At 42.0% G+C, this 21,868-nt stretch overlaps 1 protein-coding gene across 10 annotated transcripts; it reads left to right on the forward strand.

Annotated features, from left to right (window-relative positions):
- Positions 1-469: 469 nt before the first annotated feature.
- On the forward strand, positions 470-4,759 carry LOC123164871 (uncharacterized). 10 transcript variants are annotated; one of them, XR_006482689.1, is made up of 5 exons: positions 470-1,095; positions 1,743-2,271; positions 2,363-2,609; positions 2,705-4,286; positions 4,374-4,759. XR_006482689.1 is itself a non-coding variant. In XM_044582478.1 (3 exons), the coding sequence occupies exons 1-3, from the start codon at positions 887-889 to the stop codon at positions 2,710-2,712; spliced, it is 372 nt and encodes a 123-aa protein (XP_044438413.1). In that variant the 5' UTR covers positions 470-886; the 3' UTR covers positions 2,713-4,150. The 10 variants fall into 10 exon arrangements, 2 of the variants coding, with proteins under 2 accessions (XP_044438413.1, XP_044438412.1); XR_006482688.1 differs by having other exon boundaries at positions 2,180-2,271; XR_006482693.1 differs by having other exon boundaries at positions 2,180-2,271; positions 2,455-2,609.
- The last annotated feature ends 17,109 nt before the right edge of the window (positions 4,760-21,868 follow it).

Here is a 21,868-nt window from a genome sequence, read left to right on the forward strand (position 1 = left end):
GAGTCCTCATGGACGGTGGCAGCAGCCTCAACCTCCTCTATCAGGATACAGTCCGCAAGATGGGCATCGATCCATCAAGGATCAAACCCACAAAAACTACATTTAAAGGAGTAATACAAGGTGTAGAGCCCCGCTGCACTGGCTCAATCACATTGGAAGTCGTCTTCGGATTCCTGGACAACTTCCGAAGCGAAGACTTGATCTTCGATATCGTCCCCTTCCGCAGTGGCTATCATGCACTGCTCGGACGAACTGCATTTGCTCGATTCAATGCGGTGCCACACTATGCCTATCTCAAACTCAAGATGCCCAGATCACGCGGTGTCATTAAACACATTCAGCTGCGCAGAAGGGGCGATCGTTGGTGATAGACACGTCAATTTTACTGTGCCTAGAGAAAAAACGCGAGAGAAAAGAAAGGAAGAAAAGGGATCGGGGTTTGTGCCGCTGACCTCCCCACGCACGCGACCTGCTCTCTCTATCATTCCCTCTCCCACACGCCTCCTCAAGCGACCCCACCTCGCGCTCCCGATGCTGCGCCGACACCTCCTCCCCTTCTCTCACGGCCTCCACAAGCATCCGCAAATCCTCCCTCTCCCATAATCTCCTGTTTTTGCCTCTCAATCACGAATCAGGATCCATGGAGGTTTCCGACAAGTGCTACTCGATCTGCTATACGGCAGCGGCCGGGACCGCCGGCCGTGGGTCTGCGTCTCGCTGCTCATCCTCCGGGAGGCTACACGCGGAGGGAACTCGCTGTTGGCGAGGTTCCATGGAGTGCCAAGCGGGTGCTTTTCGCCAGCGGGGACGAGCATGACCTTCTATTCCCCGGCTCTTCACCCCCAAGGGCACCGACCCCAGGAAGATCCCTAGGTCGCCCTACAGCATGATGATGGGGATCGAAGCGTCGGTGCTCCAATCCGGTGGAGGGGTGGCGGCGGAGGTGCAGGCCCAAAACACTACCCAGAAGGAGGCGCCCCGGATGAGCAACACACTCGTGTTCCTCCCGCTCATGGAGGACGCGCTCTCGGTCGCCGGCGGTTTCGTTCTGTCTATGGCGATGGGTTGCCTCTTCTTCTCCATTCGTGTGGTCAGGTTTGTTCTTCTTCCATCATGTTCCTTCTTTTGTCTCGTCACAAGCACATGCCACGGAGGCTAAACTCTTTTGGCAACCGATTGAAAAAACAGCTGGAAGAGAGCTTCATTAGATCTGTCTACTCCTGTATTTTCAGTTACCTGTGTGACTGGAAAAGTACACTATATGTTACTATGCTATATTTCTTAAGTTATGTATAGAACCTCTACCTATATACTTGGATCACCGGATTGTTCAATTCTTTTTATGCAACAAAACTACAGAATTAGTACTTATCATTGCAGTGTCGTGTTCTGTGTATACCAATATCTCTACCACTATAATACACCAGTCTTGAATTTGGATTCACCACCCCACTTGTTTTTTAGTCCGCTTGGGTACTGATCACCTGAACTAATGAACTAATAGCCAAGATACAGTGCAGAGAGTAAACTTGCCGGGTGATACATGAGAGCATTTATATAATGGTTGGTTCTATCAAGTTTTTTACCGATTTATACTGAATTAAACATGTTGATATGGCGATAGGGTCTCCAGTGTACATGATTATCGATTAAATTTGTATATAAACTTCTTCCAGTTTGTTCAATTGTAAGCCTAGTGATGTAACAATGAACGCTAATTGTATTGTTCTGCTCTTGGTTAGTACAAGAAATGCTTGAGTTGTCAATCAGGAAGAACTTCTATTCTTCAAGCAAGAACTCTAGACTGGGCTTTCAAATAAGTTGGACTGTAGATAATGTCCAGATTTGTGATCATTGATGCTTGTGCTTTCTTCTTCATGTTCTGGTGAGGAAGAAGGGAAAACGCTGGAGCCAATAGATGTTTAGTGGGACTATGTTCTCAATTCACAAAGCTAAAGGAAGCACATGCCATCTATCTCTCATATTGGTTATTTGGATCCTGAGAAATCACCATGCCTAGCTTAAATTTATTGACATTAGCTTGTTCTGATAAAAAAATCAATGCAAGGAAGGAAACAGAATATGGGGATTGCAACTATAGAATGGTGATTAGATATTCTTGATAGAGAGGCATAGGTTTCTAATGTCAGTCTTTGATAGAGTTCACATATGGCTGCAGTTTTTGCGACTACGGAATTGTGATAGGATATTCTTGAGTATTTAGTTCTTCAGTACTGTTAATTGAACATACACTGGAAGTCAAATTTCCAGGTATGTACTAACCTTCCAGTAATCAGGAGTATGCAGTTATGTATTAATACCTATTGGAAACTCCTATCTTACTGATGACTCTCCCTTATAGGTAAATCTGATCAAGACTACTAGATGATCCAAATGGAGGATTATTTCACTTTCAGACCCACTTTGTAATTGTACATCATTGTCTTACCACAGAAGTTTAGATGGACATAGTATCCAGGATACCAACTATTTGGAACTCCTCTCTACAAAAAAAGGCTTAAGGGGATTGGTAACTGGAGTTCAGACCATAAAATTATTCCAATTCCCATGCCTACAGTATTGTATACACAGATTTCAGAGAGGAATAGGTACCACTTTTTCCTCAACATTTAGTTATCCATACAAGAGTAATTAATGCCTATGCTAAGTTGTTATTTTTTTATACATGATTTTTTTATCATAGATGGATAGATGAGCAATGGACCATTAAAGTTGCTTTCATTGGTTCTCTTAGGGACCATTGCAAAAGGTGTTTTTGTTTGGATAAAGGTCATCGAGCTAAGGTAAGCTCTCCATAGACTGGAACATTATCATGTCCTCGTCGGCGAGGAAGCCAGGTGACCTTCTCATCCAATGTCTTTCCCTCCTTATCCCTTTCTCCTATCGCAGTTCCCTCTCAATGCGTTAGTTTCTTTCGTCGTCGCTAGGTTCCCATGGCACTCTGCCACGCTCGCTTCAGTAGCTCGTTGATTAAGAGGTATGAGTGGGTGGCCAGCTGCAATGTCTAGATGGAAGACCTCTCCTGTTCAGATTTATTTTGGGTTCTTGATTCCTTTTTCCCAATGGTTATATGTAATTAGTACAACATTAGGAAAAAATTATACCATGTTTGTGGCTGGATGCATTGAGTTGTTGGAATTGTTGTATTAGAAGTGCACTCTTGATTGCCTTACCAATGGTCCAAAAGAATTGCACAACCGGTGAAATTGACCGTGGTTTTAATGTACTTTTGTTACAATATAGTTTTTTTAGGAGCAAAGGACAGTTGGAGAGATCTCCCACTGACTTGTAACTATAAAAAGAAGGACGTCAGTGACATTTACAATATACTAGAGTATATTTCATTATTTCCCAGTTTGGACATACTTCTATTGGTTTGCTTCTCATAAATATTATCATGCATGTATCAGCTGGTGATTGTGTGATAGTGGCGTGCTCTCATAAATATTATGTGTTTCCAGGAAGATAAATCCTTTCCGAATAGGGACTAGGTTGGTTACTTCTTCTGTAATTATATGTTTTAGTGATAGCTGCTTGATTAAATGGTTCCATCTGTTTCTTATTCTTGTCATCTAACGTAGATAAATAGATTATATGCTTTTGTGCTGAATTACGTGGAAGGTCGAGATGACCGCACATACGAATTTATTTATGTTTATTATCGCATGGATGCCTACTGACCCAAAATATTTTTGTTTAAAATGTTTTCCTATGAAGTTTCTATACTATATAAGAAAGTTGGTCTCAACTATTTGAGGTCATATTCTATTTTAAAGATTACTCATATAGTTTCATAGCTGATTCAGTTGCATTCGTTGAGAACAGGTGTTTGTATCAATCTTGTTTTTCAGGTTACTTGTATTACATATTGATGGATTTCTTGCAGGCTTGTACGCCAGATTTTATTTCAACTGAAAGTATTCTTTTCTTTGACAAGAGGGTATGTATTCTGGACAAATTCTGTAATTATATGTTTCCAGTGATAGCTGTTAGATTAAATGATTGGTCCTATCCATGTGTAATCATGTATTATTTGGGATGAGACTTGTATTTTTAGTCAGTATAATTTTGTAATGGATTGAACATATTCCTGTAATTTTGAACTGTGAAACACATAGAAGTTAGTTAATTTTGGTAGTATTTGTGGCTTGTTGTGCTCACCCCAGAGGCATCGCAGAAGCTTTCCCATGTTTTGAACTGATGTCATCCTTGCTACGACAATTCTTGATCTTGGGCCACACCAGATTCATACGTTTTGTGAATCGGTATGTTGAATAAATCGAGTCGCTCAGGACGGCCACATGATTCAAGCTGAATCTGATATCATTTGTGCCTTCGTGCTCACTGTTCAGGTGGGTCATATAATTGAAGTTGAATCTGATAATACCAAGAGTCTAAGAGGGACGAATACCTGAAGAGATTGATGAGCCTTCCTAATCAGGTTCCCTTCTAGCATGCATTTTTACCTTCTTTATCATTTCTCTTAAGGATAGTCTTTACAAGGTTATCTTGTGATTAGTTTGATTTGAAAATAATGGGCTGAAATAATTCGACAAGCGGGCCAAAGCATTGATATCCTGAAGAACCACAATGTTATCAGATCTCTTCTTAACATTTTGCAGGTAATAATCGAGCCTGTATTTGAATCTTGTGGCCTTAGGCAGTGTTGTTAGTTGTTTATTGTTGTGAAGTTCTTTACTTCTATACCTACTAATAAAAGAAATAGGTATTCTTGGTCCGTCATCGTTTTTGCAGAAAAACCCTTCACTTTTTTAAGAGCCAACCCGCAATCCAGAAAAAAGCTCGTCCCAGAATTTCTGATCCCTACATGGGCTGGCCAGTCCCTAGCGTGGGCCAAGGTGGGCCTGGTTCGCTTCTTTCGATAAGAAGGAAAAATATATACACGCAGAGGACTTGAACTTGAGACCTCCACTACCGACCACAACAGAACAACCAACTCACCTACTCCCTCCGTTCCAAAATAGATGACTCAACTTTGTACTAACTTTAGTACAAAATTAAGTCATCTATTTTGGAACGGAGGGAGTATCATTTTTCCCCGTGCAAAACCTGGTCGTTACCTAATTATGAGTTGCCTAGAAAATGGAAACTACCTCAAAAAAAAAGGAATGCACGTGTCAATTAAAAAAAATCCCGCTAAATGTGGACATGAAGATGACAATAAAAGTGAAAGACTCGAGATAAGGAAGGACGTGCAGGAAATTGACTCCAATTATATGGATTGTGGGCATTATTGGAGAATTAAATGGGATTTCGGGAAACCCAATAAAGGACCACATGCACGCCGTATTTCTTTCCATGAAATGGAATTTTCATGACATAATTGGCCGCATTTCTTTCCATCAAATGGAATTTTCATGACATAACTGGCCGCATTTCTTTCCATTAAATGGATTTTTCTTCACGTAATTGGCTCCCTAATAAATGTTACTGTGCTGAAATTTGTTAGATAGCCCAACAATTAAGTCGGTTTAAACGGGGAGAAGACGTTGCACCCCATAAGAAAAAATAAAATTAAAAGGCAGCACAACATCTCCACACGTTTTTTGGAACAAACATAAAAGAATTCCCTCAAAAACCACAAACATACAATAAAATATAGTATTATTTAGATGCATATATGGGAGTACAAGATGCGTAATATGCCTTAGATGATAGATAGGATTAATTCGGACTATATAAAAGTCAGTGTTGGGATAGCGAAGTTATGTAATCAACTTTTGTTCCCAGTAACAAAATGGATAATTGAATTTTGTTGTGCTAAATTTTCATAGTCTAATTTTTAAAATATCTTTAGGACATATTAGTACATGGTTTTTACATTATTTAATTTTACATGTTGTGTTTTCTAGACGCAAAGATATTTTTTTATTCCCGTTGCAACGCACGGGCATACTTCCTAGTAATTTATAAATTCACTATAAGATTGTGGTTGTCTACTTAAAGAAATGATATTTGTTAGACGACCAAACTCACTTGCATGTCATTCCTTAAGAAGATCAGTCTCCCAAATGCTTTAGTTAGTTGCTAGCCAAGGCAAAAAATATATGTAATCTGCCCCGTGTGAGGGTGTGGTCTTTGTCAAGGAGTACACTACGATGGCGAGCCGACGATGATGAAGGCGAGCGTCGGCTTAGTGCGGGGTAGTGAAGGGCGGTGACAGTAATAAGAGTTGTCTGTAATGCATTTTCCATGCCATCTGGTTGTATCTCCGTATGTCTTCTTTCCTGTGCTATAAATACAAGCAAATGTGCTACACTACCTTTGGACCAACTGTAATGGGTGGTCCTCATTATCTATATATTCAGTTTAAGTTTATCTGAACTTACAATTTCTCTGTTGCAACACATGCCTAATGTCCTCATGTGCACTAAGTACGAGATGCTTCCTTTCCTAACAAATATCAATCTGTTACGAACATCAGCTCATATAATTTGATTATTTTTGAAGACCTATCCATGTAACTCACTGATGCATGTAACTAGCATATTTATCTGCTAAGCCTCCTAGAAATGTTCATGTCACAACATGGAACAAACAAGCAAGCTGAATGGGCAGCAGCAAATGAGGCACCGCACCATCACGCCTCAAGCGGCGCCACCAGGTGGCGCCCCAACCACTAGTAATAGTCAATGGAAACACGGAACGCTCCCTCCGTACCGAGGAGTGCTACCTCTTGAGCATGCGTTGGTTTTTCCTTGAAGAGGAAAGGGTGATGCAGCAAAGTAGCGTAAGTATTTCCCTCAGTTTTTTAGAACCAAGGTATTAATCCAGTAGGAGACTTCACGCAAATCGCCTAGTACCTGCACAAACAATCAAGAACCTTGCAACCAACGCGATAAAGGGGTTGTCAATCCCTTCACGGCCACTTGCAAAAGTGAGATCTGATAAAGATAATAAGATAAATATTGTTGGTATTTTTGTTGTATAGATTGGAAAATAAAGATTGCAAAATAGTAAACTAGATTTATAGATCAGAAACTTATATGATGTAAAGTAGACCCGGGGGCCATAGGTTTCACTAGTGGCTTCTCTCAAGATAGCATATATTACGGTGGGTGAACAAATTACTGCCGAGCAATTGATAAAAAGGCGCATAGTTATGAGAATATCTAGGCATGATCATGAATATAGGCATCACGTCCGTGTCAAGTAGACCGAAACGATTCTGCATCTACTACTATTACTCCACACATCGACCGCTATCCAGCATGCATCTAGAGTATTAAGTTCATAAGAATGGAGTAACGCATTAGGCAAGATGACATGATGTAGAGGGATAAACTCAAGCAATATGATATAAACCCCATCTTTTTATCCTCGATGGCAACAATACAATACGTGCCTTGTTGCCCCTGCTGTCACTGGGAAAGGACACCGCAAGATTGAACCCAAAACTAAGCACTTCTCCCATTGCAAGAAAGATCAATTTCGTAGGTCAAACTAAACCGATAATTCGAAGAGACTTGCAAAGATATTAAATCATGCATATAAGAATTCAGAGAAGAATCAAATATTTTTCATAGATAATCTTGATCATAAATTCACAATTCATCGGATCTTGGCAAACACACCGCAAAAAGAATTACATCGAATAGATCTCCAAGAAGAACAAGGAGAACTTTGTATTGAGATCCAAAGAGATAGAAGAAGCCATCTAGCTAATAACTATGGACCCGAAGGTCTGTGGTAAACTACTCACACATCATCGGAGAGGCTATGGTGTTGATGTAGAAGCCCTCCGTGATCGAATGCCCCTCCGGGAGATCGCCGGAAAAGGCCCCAAGATGGGATCTCACGGGTACAGAAGGTTGCGGCGGAGGAAAAGTGGTTTTGTGGCTCCCCTAGATGTTTTCAGGGTATAAGAGTATATATAGGTGAAAGAAATAGGTCGGTGGAGCTACGAGGGGCCCCTGGGCGCGCCCTCCTGCCTCGTGGCTGCCTCGTTGCTTCCTTGACTTCCACTCCAAGTCTCCTGGGTTGCGTTTTTTCCAAGAAAGATCCTCGCGAAGGTTTCGTTCCGTTTGGATTCCGTTTGATATTCCTTTTATGCAAAACACTGAAATAGGAAAAAAAACAGCAATTTGCACTGGGCCTTCGGTTAGTAGGTGATGACCCACAAGTGTAGGGGATCTATCGTAGTCTTTTCGATAAGTAAGAGTGTCGAACCCAACGAGGAGCAGAAGGAAATGATAAGCAGTTTTCAGTAAGGTATTCTCTGCAAGCACTGAAATTATCGATAACAAATAGTTTTGTGATAAGGTAATTTGTAACGGGTAACAAGTAATGAAAGTAAATAAGGTGCAGCAAGATGGCCCAATCCTTTTTGCAGCAAAGGACAAGCCTGGACAAACTATTATATAGAGAAAAGCGCTCCCGAGGACACATGGGAATTATCGTCAAGCTAGTTTTCATCACGCTCATATGATTCGCGTTCGTTACTTTGATAATTTGGTATGTGGGTGGACCGGTGCTTGGTTGCTGCCCTTTCTTGGACAAGCATCCCACTTATGATAACCTCTACTGCAAGCATCCGCAACTACAAAAAAAGTATTAAGGTAAACCTAACCATAGCATGAAACATATGGATCCAAATCAGCCCCTTACGAAGCAACGCATAAACTAGGGTTTAAGCTTCTGTCACTCTAGCAACCCATCATCTACTTATTACTTCCCAATGCCTTCCTCTAGGCCCAAACAATGGTGAAGTGTCATGTAGTCGACGTTCACATAACACCACTAGAGGAAAGACAACATACATCTTATCAAAATATCGAACGAATAGCAAATTCACATGACTACTTATAGCAAGACTTCTCCCATGTCCTCAGGAACAAACGTAACTACTCACAAAGCATATTCATGTTCATAATCAGAGGGGTATTAGTATGCATAAAGGATATGAACATATGATCTTCCACCAAGTAAACCAACTAGCATCAACTACAAGGAGTAATCAACACTATTAGCAACCCACAGGTACCAATCTGAGGCTTTGGGACAAAGATTGGATACAAGAGATGAACTAGGGTTTTAAAGGAGATGGTGCTGGTGAAGATGTTGATGGAGATTGACCCCCTCCCGATGAGAGGATCGATGGTGATGACGATGGCGATGATTTCCGGCCCCTCCCGGAGGGAAGTTTCCCCGGCAGAACAGCTCTGCTGGAGCTCTAGATTGGTTCCGCCAAGGTTCCGCCTCGTGGCGGCGGAGTTTCTTCCCGAAAGCTTGCTTATGATTTTTTCCCGGGTAAAAGACCTCATATAGCAGAAGATGGGCACCGGAGGCCTGCCAAAGGGCCCACGAGGCAGGGGCGCGCCCAGGGGGTAGGGCGCGCCCCCCACCCTCGTGGATGGTGGGTGGCCCCCCTCTGGTAGTTTCTTCGCTCAGTATTTTTTATTAATTCCAAAAATGACTTCCGTTAAGTTTCAGGACTTTTGGAGTTGTGCAGAATTGGTCTCTAATATTTGCTCCTTTTCCACCCCAGAATTTCAGCTGCCGTCATTCTCCCTCTTCATGTAAACCTTGTAAAATAAGAGAGAATAGGCATAAGTATTATGATATAACTTGTAATAACAGCCCATAATGCAATAAATATCGATATAAAAGCATGATGCAAAACGGCCGTATCAACTCCCCCAAGCTTAGACCTCGCTTGTCCTCAAGCAGAAGCCGATAACGATAAATGTGTCCACATGTTTAGAGAGAGAGGTGTCGATAAAATAAAATATGGACATGAGGGCATCATGATCATTCTTATAACAACAACATATATAGATATTGTCATATGATTTCTTATGCTCAAGTAATAATCTATTCACAATGTCAAGTATGAATCAGAAATTTCATTGAGAACTAGCAAACTATGATCTCGGTCATTGAAGCAATTGCAATTTATCATAACATCGGAAAGAGTCAATATAAGAGCTTTTTAGCAAGTCCACATACTCAACTATCATTTAGTCTTTCACAATTGCTAACACTCACGCAATACTTGTGGTTATGGAGTTTTAATCGGACACAGAGAAAGATAGGGGCTTATGGTGTTACCTCCCAACCTTTTACCTCAAGGGTAATGTCAACAATAATAATTCATGATAACTTACATCCAATTGGATATATATATCATGATCTTTCCAACACAATGTGCTTGCCAAAGGATAAAATGTAAAGAGTAAAGGTGAAGATCACCTTGACTCTTGCATAAGGTATAAGACAAGAATAAAAGATAGGCCCTTCACAGAGGGAAGCAGAGGTTGTCATGTGCTTTTATGGTTGGATGCATGAAATCTTAATGCAAAAAAACGTCACTTTATATTGCCACTTGTGATGTGGACCTTTATTATGCAGTCCGTCGCTTTTATTGCTTCCATATCACAAGATAGTATAAATTTTATTTTCTCCACACTAATAAGTCATACATATTTAGCGAGCAATTTTTTTTGCATGCAACATGACAACTTACTTGAAGGATCTTACTCAATCCATAGGTAGATATGGTGGATTCTCATGGCAAAACTTGGTTTAAAGATATTCGGAAGCACAAGTAGTATCTCTACTTGGTGCAAAGAATTTGGCTAGCATGAGGGAGAAAGGCGAGCTCAACATGTTGGATGATCCATGATAATATACTTTATTTCGGATATAAGAAAACATAACCCATTACGTTGTCTTCCTTGTCCAACATCAACTCTTTAGCATGTCATATTTTAATGAGTGCTCACAATAATAAAAGATGTCCAAGATAGTATATTTATATGTGAGAACCTCTCTTTCTTTATTACTTCCTATTAATTGCAACGATGACCAAAACTATGTTTGTCAACTCTCAACAATTTTTATTCATCATACTCTTTATATGTGAAGTCATTACTCTCCATAAGATCAATATGATCTCTTTATTTCTTTTTATTCTTTCTTTTTCTTTTATTCCCTCAAGATCAAAGCACAGTAATCAAGCCCTTGACTCAACACTAATCTTTATTATATATAGCTCACGGACTCGATTACATAAAAGGATCATAAGGCAAAGCTCAAAACTAAATCATACTAAAACTTTATTCTACTAGATCAAGATATTACCAAAAGGACCGAACTAAGAAAAACGATAAAGATAGGAGTGTGATGGTGATACGATACCGGGGCACCTCCCCCAAGCTTGGCAGTTGCCAAGGGGAGTGTCCATACCCATGTGATTATATCTCTTTCTTCGGCGTTGGTAATGTGATATTCTTGGCGATGATGCCCCTTAGGATACGATTCTCCTCCTCAAGCTTATTGACTTGCTGCTTGAGGTCCATTATTTCCTTACGGAGCTTACCCGTAACGGCTAAAGCTCCTTTCACCCACGGATGTTGCATAGCTGCGGGAGAACAAGTGACACTCTTTTTCATATTTTCATAAGAAAGAAATCTAACATTGGAAGGGATGACCGAGTTTGGGATAGCTGAGCTCTGTAGTTCCCCCATCATGAATCCGACTCGGAAACGAGAAGTAACTTCTTGATCCTCCTCCATGGCATCTATCCTTTCCAAGTCGGCCTCCATCTCTTCCTCCGTTGATGGTCCAAATTGATATGCATTGCTGTTTGCTCCGGGACCCGGTGTTGGATGAGACACCCGACTTTCCCTGACTGACTCTTGAGAAGACACCTTGCTCTAATCTGCGGCAGAAACAACTCAAAACGAAAATAGAGGATATTTGCCTGATACGGTGGTCAAAACCTTCGGGAGATTATATAATGATTTTTTACCGACCAAAAGAAGTATCGTGCAAGAAAACGGAGTCCGGAGAGCACACGAGGTGCCCACAAGGCAGGGGGCGCGCCCTCCACCCTCGTGGACGCCTCGTGTCCTTCCCGGACTACTTCTTATTTTCTTAAATATTCCAAAACGGATAAAAATTTCTATTAGAACTGTTTTGGAGTTGGTTTACTTACCGTACCACATACCTATTCCTTTTCGGAGTCTAAAACGTTCTGGAAAGTGTCCCTTATGTATTCCTCCGGGGTTACGGTTTCAATAACATTGGTTTCAACATTTATAGGATTACCTGAGGTATATTGTTTGATTCTTTGACCGTTCACCATCGTTGGATTTGTGCCTTCGAAGTTGTTGATTTTTATGGCACCGGAACGATAGACCTCCTCGATAACGTAAGGACCTTCCCATTTAGAGAGAAGCTTTCCTGCAAAAAATCTTAAACGAGAGTTGAATAGCAACACATAATCACCTACATTAAACTCACGCTTTTGTATCCTTTTGTCATGCCATCTTTTAACTTTTTCTTTAAACAGTTTGGCATTCTCATAGGCTTGAGTTCTCCATTCATCAAGTGAGCTAATGTCAAATAGCCTCTTCTCACCGGCAAGTTTGAAATCATAATTGAGCTCTTTAATGGCCCAATATGCCTTATGTTCTAGTTCGAGAGGTAAGTGACATGCTTTTCCATAAACCATTTTATATGGAGACATACCCATAGGATTTTTTATATGCAGTTCTATAGGCCCATAATGCATCATCAAGTTTCTTGGACCAATTCTTTCTAGATCTATTAACAGTCTTTTGCAAAATTAATTTGAGCTCTCTATTACTCAATTCTACTTGACCAGTAGACTGCGGGTGATACGGAGATGCAATTTTATGATTAACATCATACTTAGCAAGCATTTTACGAAAAGCACCATGAATAAAATGTGAACCACCATCAACATTAAATATCTAGGGACTCCAAACCTCGGAAAAATAACTTCTTTAAGCATCTTAATAGAGGTGTTATGATCAGCACTACTAGTTGGAATAGCTTCTACCCACTTAGTAACGTAATCAACAGCAACTAAAATATGTGTATACCCATTAGAGGAAGGAAACGGTCCCATGTAATCAAAGCCCCAAACATCAAATGGTCCAATAACAAGTGAATAATTCAAAGGCATTTCTTGACATCTACTGATATTACCAATTCTTTGACATTCATCACAAGACAAGACAAACTTACAGGCATCTTTGAAGAGAGTAGGCCAATAAAAACCGGATTGCAATACCTTATGTGCAGTTCTATCTCCAGCGTGGTGTCCTCCATAAGTTTCAGAGTGACACTTGCGTGGGATCTGTTCCTGTTCATGCTCAGGTATACAACGTCTAATAACACCATCTACTCCTTCTTTATAAAGGTGTGGGTCATCCCAGAAGTAATGTCTTAAATCATAGAAAAACTTTTTATTTTGCTGGTATGTGAAACTAGGTGGTATAAATTTAGCAACAATGTAATTAGCATAATCAGCATACCATGGAGCAGTACGAGAAGCATTTATGATAGTTAATTGTTCATCAGGAAAGCTATCATCAATAGGTAATGGGTCATCAAGAACATTCTCTAACCTAGACAAGTTGTCTGCAACGGGGTTCTCAGCTCCCTTTCTATCGATAATATGCAAATCAAAATTTTGTAGCAAGAGAACCCATCTAATAAGTCTAGGTTTAGCTTCTTTCTTTTCCATAAGATATTTAATAACAGCATGATCAGTGTGAACAGTTACTTTAGAATCAACAATATAAGGTCTGAACTTATCACAAGCGAGTACAACTGCTAAAAATTCTTTTTCAGTAGTAGCATAATTTCTCTGGGCATTGTCTAAGTTTTACTAGCATATTGGATAACATATAATTTCTTATCAACTCTTTGTCCTAGAACAGCACCTACAGCATAATCGCTAGCATCACACATAATTTCAAAGGGTAAATTCCATTCAGGAGGCGAACAATAGGTGCAGAAATCAAAGCTTTCTTAAATATTTCAAATGCTTCTACACAATCATCATCAAAGACAAAAGGAATATCTTTTTGTAAGAGATTAGTCAGAGGCCGAGATATATTTGAGAAGTCCTTAATGAACCTCCTATAAAAACCGGCATGACCAAGGAAACTTCTTATACCTTTGATGTCCTTGGGACATGGCATCTTTTCAATAGCATCAACTTTAGCTTTATCAACTTCAATACCTCTTTCAGAAATTTTATGCCCCAAGACAATGCCTTCATTAACCATAAAGTGGCACTTTTCCCAATTCAAGACAAGATTAGTTTCTTCACATCTCTGCAAAACTCGATCAAGGTTGCTCAACCAATCATCAAAAGAAGTTCCATAAACGGAGAAATCATCCATGAAAACCTCAACAATCTTTTCACAAAAATCAGAGAATATAGCCATCATGCATCTTTGAAAGGTAGCAGGTGCATTACATAAACCAAAAGGCATACGTCTATAAGCAAAGGTACCGAAAGGGCAAGTAAAAGTGGTCTTTTCTTGATCCTCTTTTGACACAAGTATTTGAGAGAAACCGGAATAACCATCTGCAAAGAAAAAAATGTGTATGTTTGGATAATCTTTCTAGTATTTGATCAATAAAAGGTAAAGGGTAATGATCCTTTTTAGTAGCTTTATTTAATTTGCAGAAATCAATTACCATCCTATAACCTGTAACAATTCTTTGTGGGATCAATTCATCTTTATCATTAGGAACAACGGTAATACCTCCCTTCTTAGGGACACAATGGACAGGGCTTACCCACTGACTATCAGCAACGGGATAGATTATACCTGCCTCGAGAAGCTTTAGTATTTCTTTTCTTACCACTTCTTTCATCTTAGGATTTAACCGTCGTTGGTGATCAATAACTGGTTTAGCGTCTTTCTCCAATTTAATTTTGTGCTGGCATAGAGTGGGACTAATGCCCTTAAGATCATCAAGAGTATATCCAATAGCAGCACGGTGCTTCTTCAGAGTTTTCAATAATTTCTTTTCTTCGTGCTCTGAAAGGTTAGCACTAATAATAACATGATATGTCTTCTTTTCATCAAGATAAGAATATTTGAGAGTATTAGGTATGGTTTAAGCTCAAAGACGGGGTCACCCTTGGGTGGAGGAGGATCCCCTAGGATTTCAACAGGCAGGTTGTGTTTCAAAATAGGTCCCTGTTTAAACAATACTTCATCTATTTCCCTTCTTTCATTCATAAACATATCATTTTCATGGTCTAGCAAATATTGTTCTAAAGGATCACTAGGAGGCACATCAATAGAACCAAGACCAATAATTTCATCTTTACTAGGCAATTCTTCATTACGGGGTTGTCTACGAAATTTAGCAAAATTAAACTCATGAGACATATCACCCAAACCAGTAGTAACAACATCCTTTTCGCAGTCTATCCTAGCATTAACAGTATTCAAGAAGGGTCTACCAAATATAATGGGACAAAAGTCATCTTGTGGGGAACCAAGAACAAGAAAATCAGCAGGATATTTAACTTTCCCACACAAGACTTCAACATCTCTAACAACCCCAACTGGTGAAATAGTATCTCTATTGGCAAGCTTAATTGTAACATCAATTTCTTCTATTTCAGCAGGTGCAATATCATGCATAATTTCTTTTTATAAGGAATGAGGTATTGCACTTGCACTAGCACCCATATCACACAAGCCATGATAACAATGATTTGCTATTTTAACAGAAATAACAGGCATGCCTACCACAGGTCTATGTTTATTTTTAGTATCAGGTCTAGCAATTCTAGCAGCTTCATTGCAGAAGTAAATAACATGCCCATCAATATTATCAGCCAAGAGATCTTTAACCATAGCAATACTAGGTTCAACCTTAATTTGCTCAGGGGTTTGGGTGTCTTAATATTACTTTTGTTGACCACAGTTGAAGCTTTAGCATGATCCTTTATTCTAACAGGGAAAGGTGGTTTCTCAATATAAGCAGTAGGAACAACAGGATCATCATAAGTGATAGTCTTTTCTTCAACTTTAATAGGTGCAACTACTTTTACTTCAATGGGAGGATTATATTTAAACCACTTCTCCTTAGGGAGATCAACATGAGTAGCAAAGGATTCACAGAAAGAAGCTACTATCTCAGAGTCAAGCCCATATTTAGTGCTGAATTCACGGAAAACATCGGTATCCATAAAAGATTTAACACAATCAAACTTAGGTGTTATACCTGACTCCTTACCTTCGTTGAGATCCCAATCTTCAGAGTTGCGTTTAATTCTCTGCAATAGATACCATTTGAATTCAATAGTCTTCATCATAAAAGAGCCAGTATAAGAAGTATCGAGCATGGAGCGATTATTGGGAGAAAGCCGAGCATAAATTTTTTGAATAATCATTTCTCTTGAGAGCTCATGATTGGGGCATGAATATAACATTGAATTAAGCCTCCCCAAAGCTTGAGCGATGCTTTCTCCTTCGCGAGGCCAAAAATTATATATATATAATTACGATCACGATGAGCAAGATGCATAGGATAAAACTTCTGATGAAATTCCAATTTCAATCGGTTGTAGTTCCATGATCCCATATCATCACATAGCCTAAACCATGTCAATGCCTCTCCCTTCAAAGATAAAGGGAAGACCTTCTTCTTGATAACATCCTCGGGCATACCTACAAGCTTAAATAATCCACACACTTCAACCACATAGATTAGGTGTAAATCGGGATGCAATGTTCCATCACCTGTGAAAGGATTAGCTAGCAGTTTCTCTATCATACCCGAAGGAATTTCAAAGTAAACATTTTCAGTAGGTTCAGTAGGTTGAGGAGCAACTCTTTTCTCTACTGGTCGGGGTGAAGATACCCTGAACAAGCCCCTCAGAGGATTACTTTCCATAGTAACAAGTGACAGTAAATTTCAGCACACTATATAAATTTTTCCTTACCAAATTCCACCTACCAAAGGCGCTTCACTCCCCGGCAACGGCGCCAGAAAAGAGTCTTGATGACCCACAAGCGTAGGTGATCTATCGTAGTCCTTTCGATAAGTAAGAGTGTCAAACCCAACGAGGAGCAGAAGGAAATGATAAGCAGTTTTCAGTAAGGTATTCTCTGCAAGCACTGAAATTATCGGTAACAGATAGTTTTGTGATAAGGTAATTTGTAACGGGTAACAAGTAATGAAAGTAAACAAGGTGCAGCAATGTGGCCCAATCCTTTGGACAAGCCTGGACAAGCTCTTATATAGAGAAAAGCGCTCCCGAGGACACATGGGAATCATCGTCAAGCTAGTTTTCATCACGCTCATATGATTCGCGTTCGTTACTTTGATAATTTGGTATGTGGGTGGACCGGTGCTTGGGTGCTGCCCTTTCTTGGACAAGCATCCCACTTATGATTAACCCTATTGCAAGCATCCGCAACTACAAAAGAAGTATTAAGGTAAACCTAACCATAGCATGAAATATATGGATCCAAATCAGCCCCTTACGAAGCAACGCATAAACTAGGGTTTAAGCTTCTGTCACTCTAGCAACCCATCATCTACTTATTACTTCCCAATGCCTTCCTCTAGGCCCAAACAATGGTGAAGTGTCATGTAGTCGACGTTCACATAACACCACTAGAGGAAAGACAACATACATCTTATCAAAATATCGAACGAATACCAAATTCACATGACTACTTATAGCAAGACTTCTCCCATGTCCTCAGGAACAAACGTAACTACTCACAAAGCATATTCATGTTCATAATCAGAGGGGTATTAGTATGCATAAAGGATATGAACATATGATCTTCCACCAAGTAAACCAACTAGCATCAACTACAAGGAGTAATCAACACTATTAGCAACCCACAGGTACCAATCTGAGGCTTTGGGACAAAGATTGGATACAAGAGATGAACTAGGGTTTTAAAGGAGATGGTGCTGGTGAAGATGTTGATGGAGATTGACCCCCTCCCGATGAGAGGATCGATGGTGATGACGATGGCGATGATTTCCGGCCCCCTCCCGGAGGGAAGTTTCCCCGGCAGAACAGCTCTGCTGGAGCTCTAGATTGGTTCCGCCAAGGTTCCGCCTCGTGTCGGCGGAGTTTCTTCCCGAAAGCTTGCTTATGATTTTTTCCCGGGTAAAAGACCTCATATAGCAGAAGATGGGCACCGGAGGCCTGCCAAAGGGCCCATGAGGCAGGGGGCGCGCCCAGGGGGTAGGGCGCGCCCCCCACCCTCGTGGATGGTGGGTGGCCCCCCTCTGGTAGTTTCTTCGCTCAGTATTTTTTATTAATTTCAAAAATGACTTCCGTTAAGTTTCAGGACTTTTGGAGTTGTGCAGAATTGGTCTCTAATATTTGCTCCTTTTCCACCCCAGAATTTCAGCTGCCGTCATTCTCCCTCTTCATGTAAACCTTGTAAAATAAGAGAGAATAGGCATAAGTATTATGATATAACTTGTAATAACAGCCCATAATGCAATAAATAAGCATGACACAAAAATGGACGTATCAGTTGGTTAGTCCCCAAAATAATATAAAAGAGCATATTAAAGCCAATTAAACATCCAAAACAGATAATATAATAGCACGGAACAATCAAAAATTATAGATACGTTGGAGACGTATCAAGGAGCACACCGCGGCCCTGGTAGCGGAAGTACAGAGCGGCCTTATCAAGCAGAATATTAATTCAGCGGCCAAGCTCCCGGACACTGTTAAACGAGTCCGGACTACTCCGCAGCATGATAGTCCAGCTCGTCAGGAGTTCCACTAGCAATTCGGCCTTTGTCTCAGTCCCGACCAAATGGCGGCGTACGTACCGCGCGTACATAACTACGCACTCGAAATACCATGGGCAAAGACGGAGGCGTAACTCGATTGTGGTCCATAATACGGCTCGACCTTCTCCGGGCACACATACTTTCCCTTTTCTTTTTATCCTTTTTAGGTTTCTTTTCCACAGGCCCCTCACGACGGCCTGATCATTGATCCTTTCAAAGGATGGATATACCAAGGCGGCAAGCAGCATAGACGTGTGGGGGAATCTCTAGGTGGTCTTCTTGATGATCACTCTACCTGTTTTCAGGACGCGCACGCAACTCCCCCTTGGTCTCGGCATGTTAAATAGCCATGTTGCTTATCACACTATTTGTACAAATACGCTTTGATGTATTAATCAAATTATAATGGAAACAGTTTGTGGCCCAACTTATGTGGCACTGGCTTACTACTTCATTTTATTTCGCTATTCTTATCGATTCCACCCGTACACTTTGGTACGCCTTAATTCACCAGGGGCTTCATCGCGCTCCATACTATGGCAACAAAGTTTGAACACTTTTTACAGTACAGTTCGGCACCCCGAATTTAGCGATATATGCATCGGCTCCGAATCATATCTTTGGTCAATAGTTGGGTTGCCCCGGCTCCTGTGCTTACTACCTTACGTTCCGTCCTATCGGCTAGGGCAGTAAAGGGAGAACTACTGCGATTGTGTTTCTGGTTTACCCGGATAAACACCTCATTAGAGAAAGCTGAAAACTGACTGTCATGATGCGGCGAGAGCTGGTCAGCTATTCAGAGGTTAAAATCTCTTGCGATTTTTCCCCGCATTATGCGACGGATCGGCCTCCACCCGATCAGGTGCCTACAGCACCCTAGTCCGGATTAACAAATCCTAACTAGGGGCTGCGCCTACATTTCTATTGTCAAACTCCTATGGCTAAGTGAGGGTGATAAAACCACATAGTCCGATTGCCTGATTCGTTGCGCTAAACACCTCCTTCAAGGACCAAACTCTTGGATCAAGAGTGTTTAGGTTCCAACCCGAACACCCCCGTACTACCTACGTGAGGGCTAAAGCTGATGACTGGCCAACTCTCAGATTTAATAAAACGGCCGCACAGGAGGCAAAATTTTAAACAAACAACAACCATTATATTACATATCGGCTTTGTTTCATAATACAGGACGGGATAACATGAATGTCTTCATTCAAAGATAATGTCTTTTGCACACTAGCCCTCTACAATGCGGGATCCCTTCAGGACATCATCAAAATACCGCTCAGGCGTGCGGTGCTCCTTGCCCGCGGGCGGTCCCTCGGTCGCGAGCTTGACGGCGTCCATCTTCGCCCACTGCACCTTGACACGAGCGAAGGCCATCCGCGCACCTTCGATGCAGACCGACTGCTTGATGGCATCAAGCTGAGGGCAGGCATCGATCAACCGCTTCACGAGCCCGAAGTAGCTGCTGGGTATGGCTTCGGCAGGCCATAGACGGATTATCAAATCCTTCATGGCCAATTCGGCCATCCTATGCAGTTTGGTCAGCTGTTTCAGCTGATCGCTAAAGGGCACCGGATGCTCTGGCGCAAGGTATTGCGACCAGAACAACTTCTCCGTTGAGCTCCCCTCTTCAGCTCGGAAGAACTCCGCAGCATCAGCAACACTGCACGGCAGATCGGCAAACGCTCCTGGAGAACTCCAAATCCGGGTCAGTAAGAGGTACCTTTTCTTCACATATTTTCTCTGCATAATAAAGGCCTTACCCACCGCGATTTTCCTGGCCTCCTGGATTTCCTGGAGGGCGCCCTGGGCTTCAACCCGGGCCTCTTGTGCGCTTTGGTGGGCCTTAGCAAGTTCATACTCTTGGTCCGAAATCTTGAGCTCCAAGGACTCGCATTTCTTTACGGCGTCCTGGAGCTCCTGTTGGACCTCCCCGACCCTTGCCTCGTGTTTTTCGCGGGCGGCTTGTTCCTTCGCCGCTCTCTTCTGGGCCTCGGCCAGCGCGTTCTTGAGGGACTCCACCTCGGTCGCAGCTCCTATGAAATATCATGATAACATGATCAACACAAATAATTCATATCTTCCTAGATCTGAATAGGCCATTGCATACCTTGCTTGTCCCCTAGTTGTTTTTTCACACGGACAAGCTCTTCCTCGGCCCGCTCTAGACTTTGCTTCAGTTTGGAGACTTCGGCAGAATGGGAGGTCGCAGCCAGCATCGACACCTGCTTATTCACATAGACATGTATGGTTAGTCTCCTGCGAAAATTATTTGATCCTCTGTCCGGCCTTTCTTTTCGAGCACCGGACAGAGTCTCAGGGGCTACTATCTATACTATGACATTCTTTTTGCATAATTACGTCGCATACCTCAAAGCCTGTTAGAAGGCTGGTGCAGGCTTCAGTCAATCCTCTCTTAGCGGACTAAACCCTCTCAACCACCGTACCCATGAGGATACGGTGTTCCTCAACAATGGAAGCACTTTGTAGCGCTTCCAGTAGAGTATACGGTGCCTCTGGATGGACATAGGTCACCGGCGGAATAGGTGCACCTCCTTCTTTCGAAGGAGGCTGCTTGCCTGATTTCGGAGCCGTATGGGCCTCCGAAATAGTATTCGGCTAGGGGTCGAATTGGATATGGCCCCCATCGCCAGTCTCCAGGGGGATTTGCTCCCCCATGTGTCCGGTGGCCGAGGTATCACCCTCTGGCACCACCCTGACGGCATCCTGTACCTCTCCCTGGCCTGGGAAGGTCCTTCGGGACAACACCTCGGCGTCGTCCGTGGCCTTGGGAGAGGAGGCCGTTGGAAGTGACCCGCTGTCCATCACATTTGGATCCAGCGAATTCCCCGAAGATGAGGATCGCTGGGGGCGGGCGTGGGTCGTACTGCAGCGCATGATTCGGCATATTAAAACCACGAAGAAAAGAAGTTGGATATATGTGTGTATAAATGCCTTCGAGTACTTACGATTCGGCCAGGGGCTTCTCCCTGGGGTGCCACTCGGAGCTGCTATCAGTGTCCAACGCGGAGTTGTCCGCAAGGGAGACCCTTCCCTTCTTGGACGCCTCTGCCTCCAGATCCGTGGAGGCCGCCCTTTTCTTCCTACCCCCCTCAGGGAGAGAGTTGCTTTCCTCCTCCTCCTCGTCGTCCTCGGTGGCGGGGGAGGAGTAGGCTTCAGCGTCTTCGGACATCACGTCCGAAGTGCCTTTACGGCGAAGGCCGCCTCTTCCCGCCTGGCCCTTCTTCTTGGCCTT

The sequence above is a fragment of the Triticum aestivum genome, chromosome 7D (genome assembly GCF_018294505.1).
Source record: "Triticum aestivum cultivar Chinese Spring chromosome 7D, IWGSC CS RefSeq v2.1, whole genome shotgun sequence".
In the NCBI taxonomy this organism is placed as follows: domain Eukaryota; kingdom Viridiplantae; phylum Streptophyta; class Magnoliopsida; order Poales; family Poaceae; genus Triticum; species Triticum aestivum.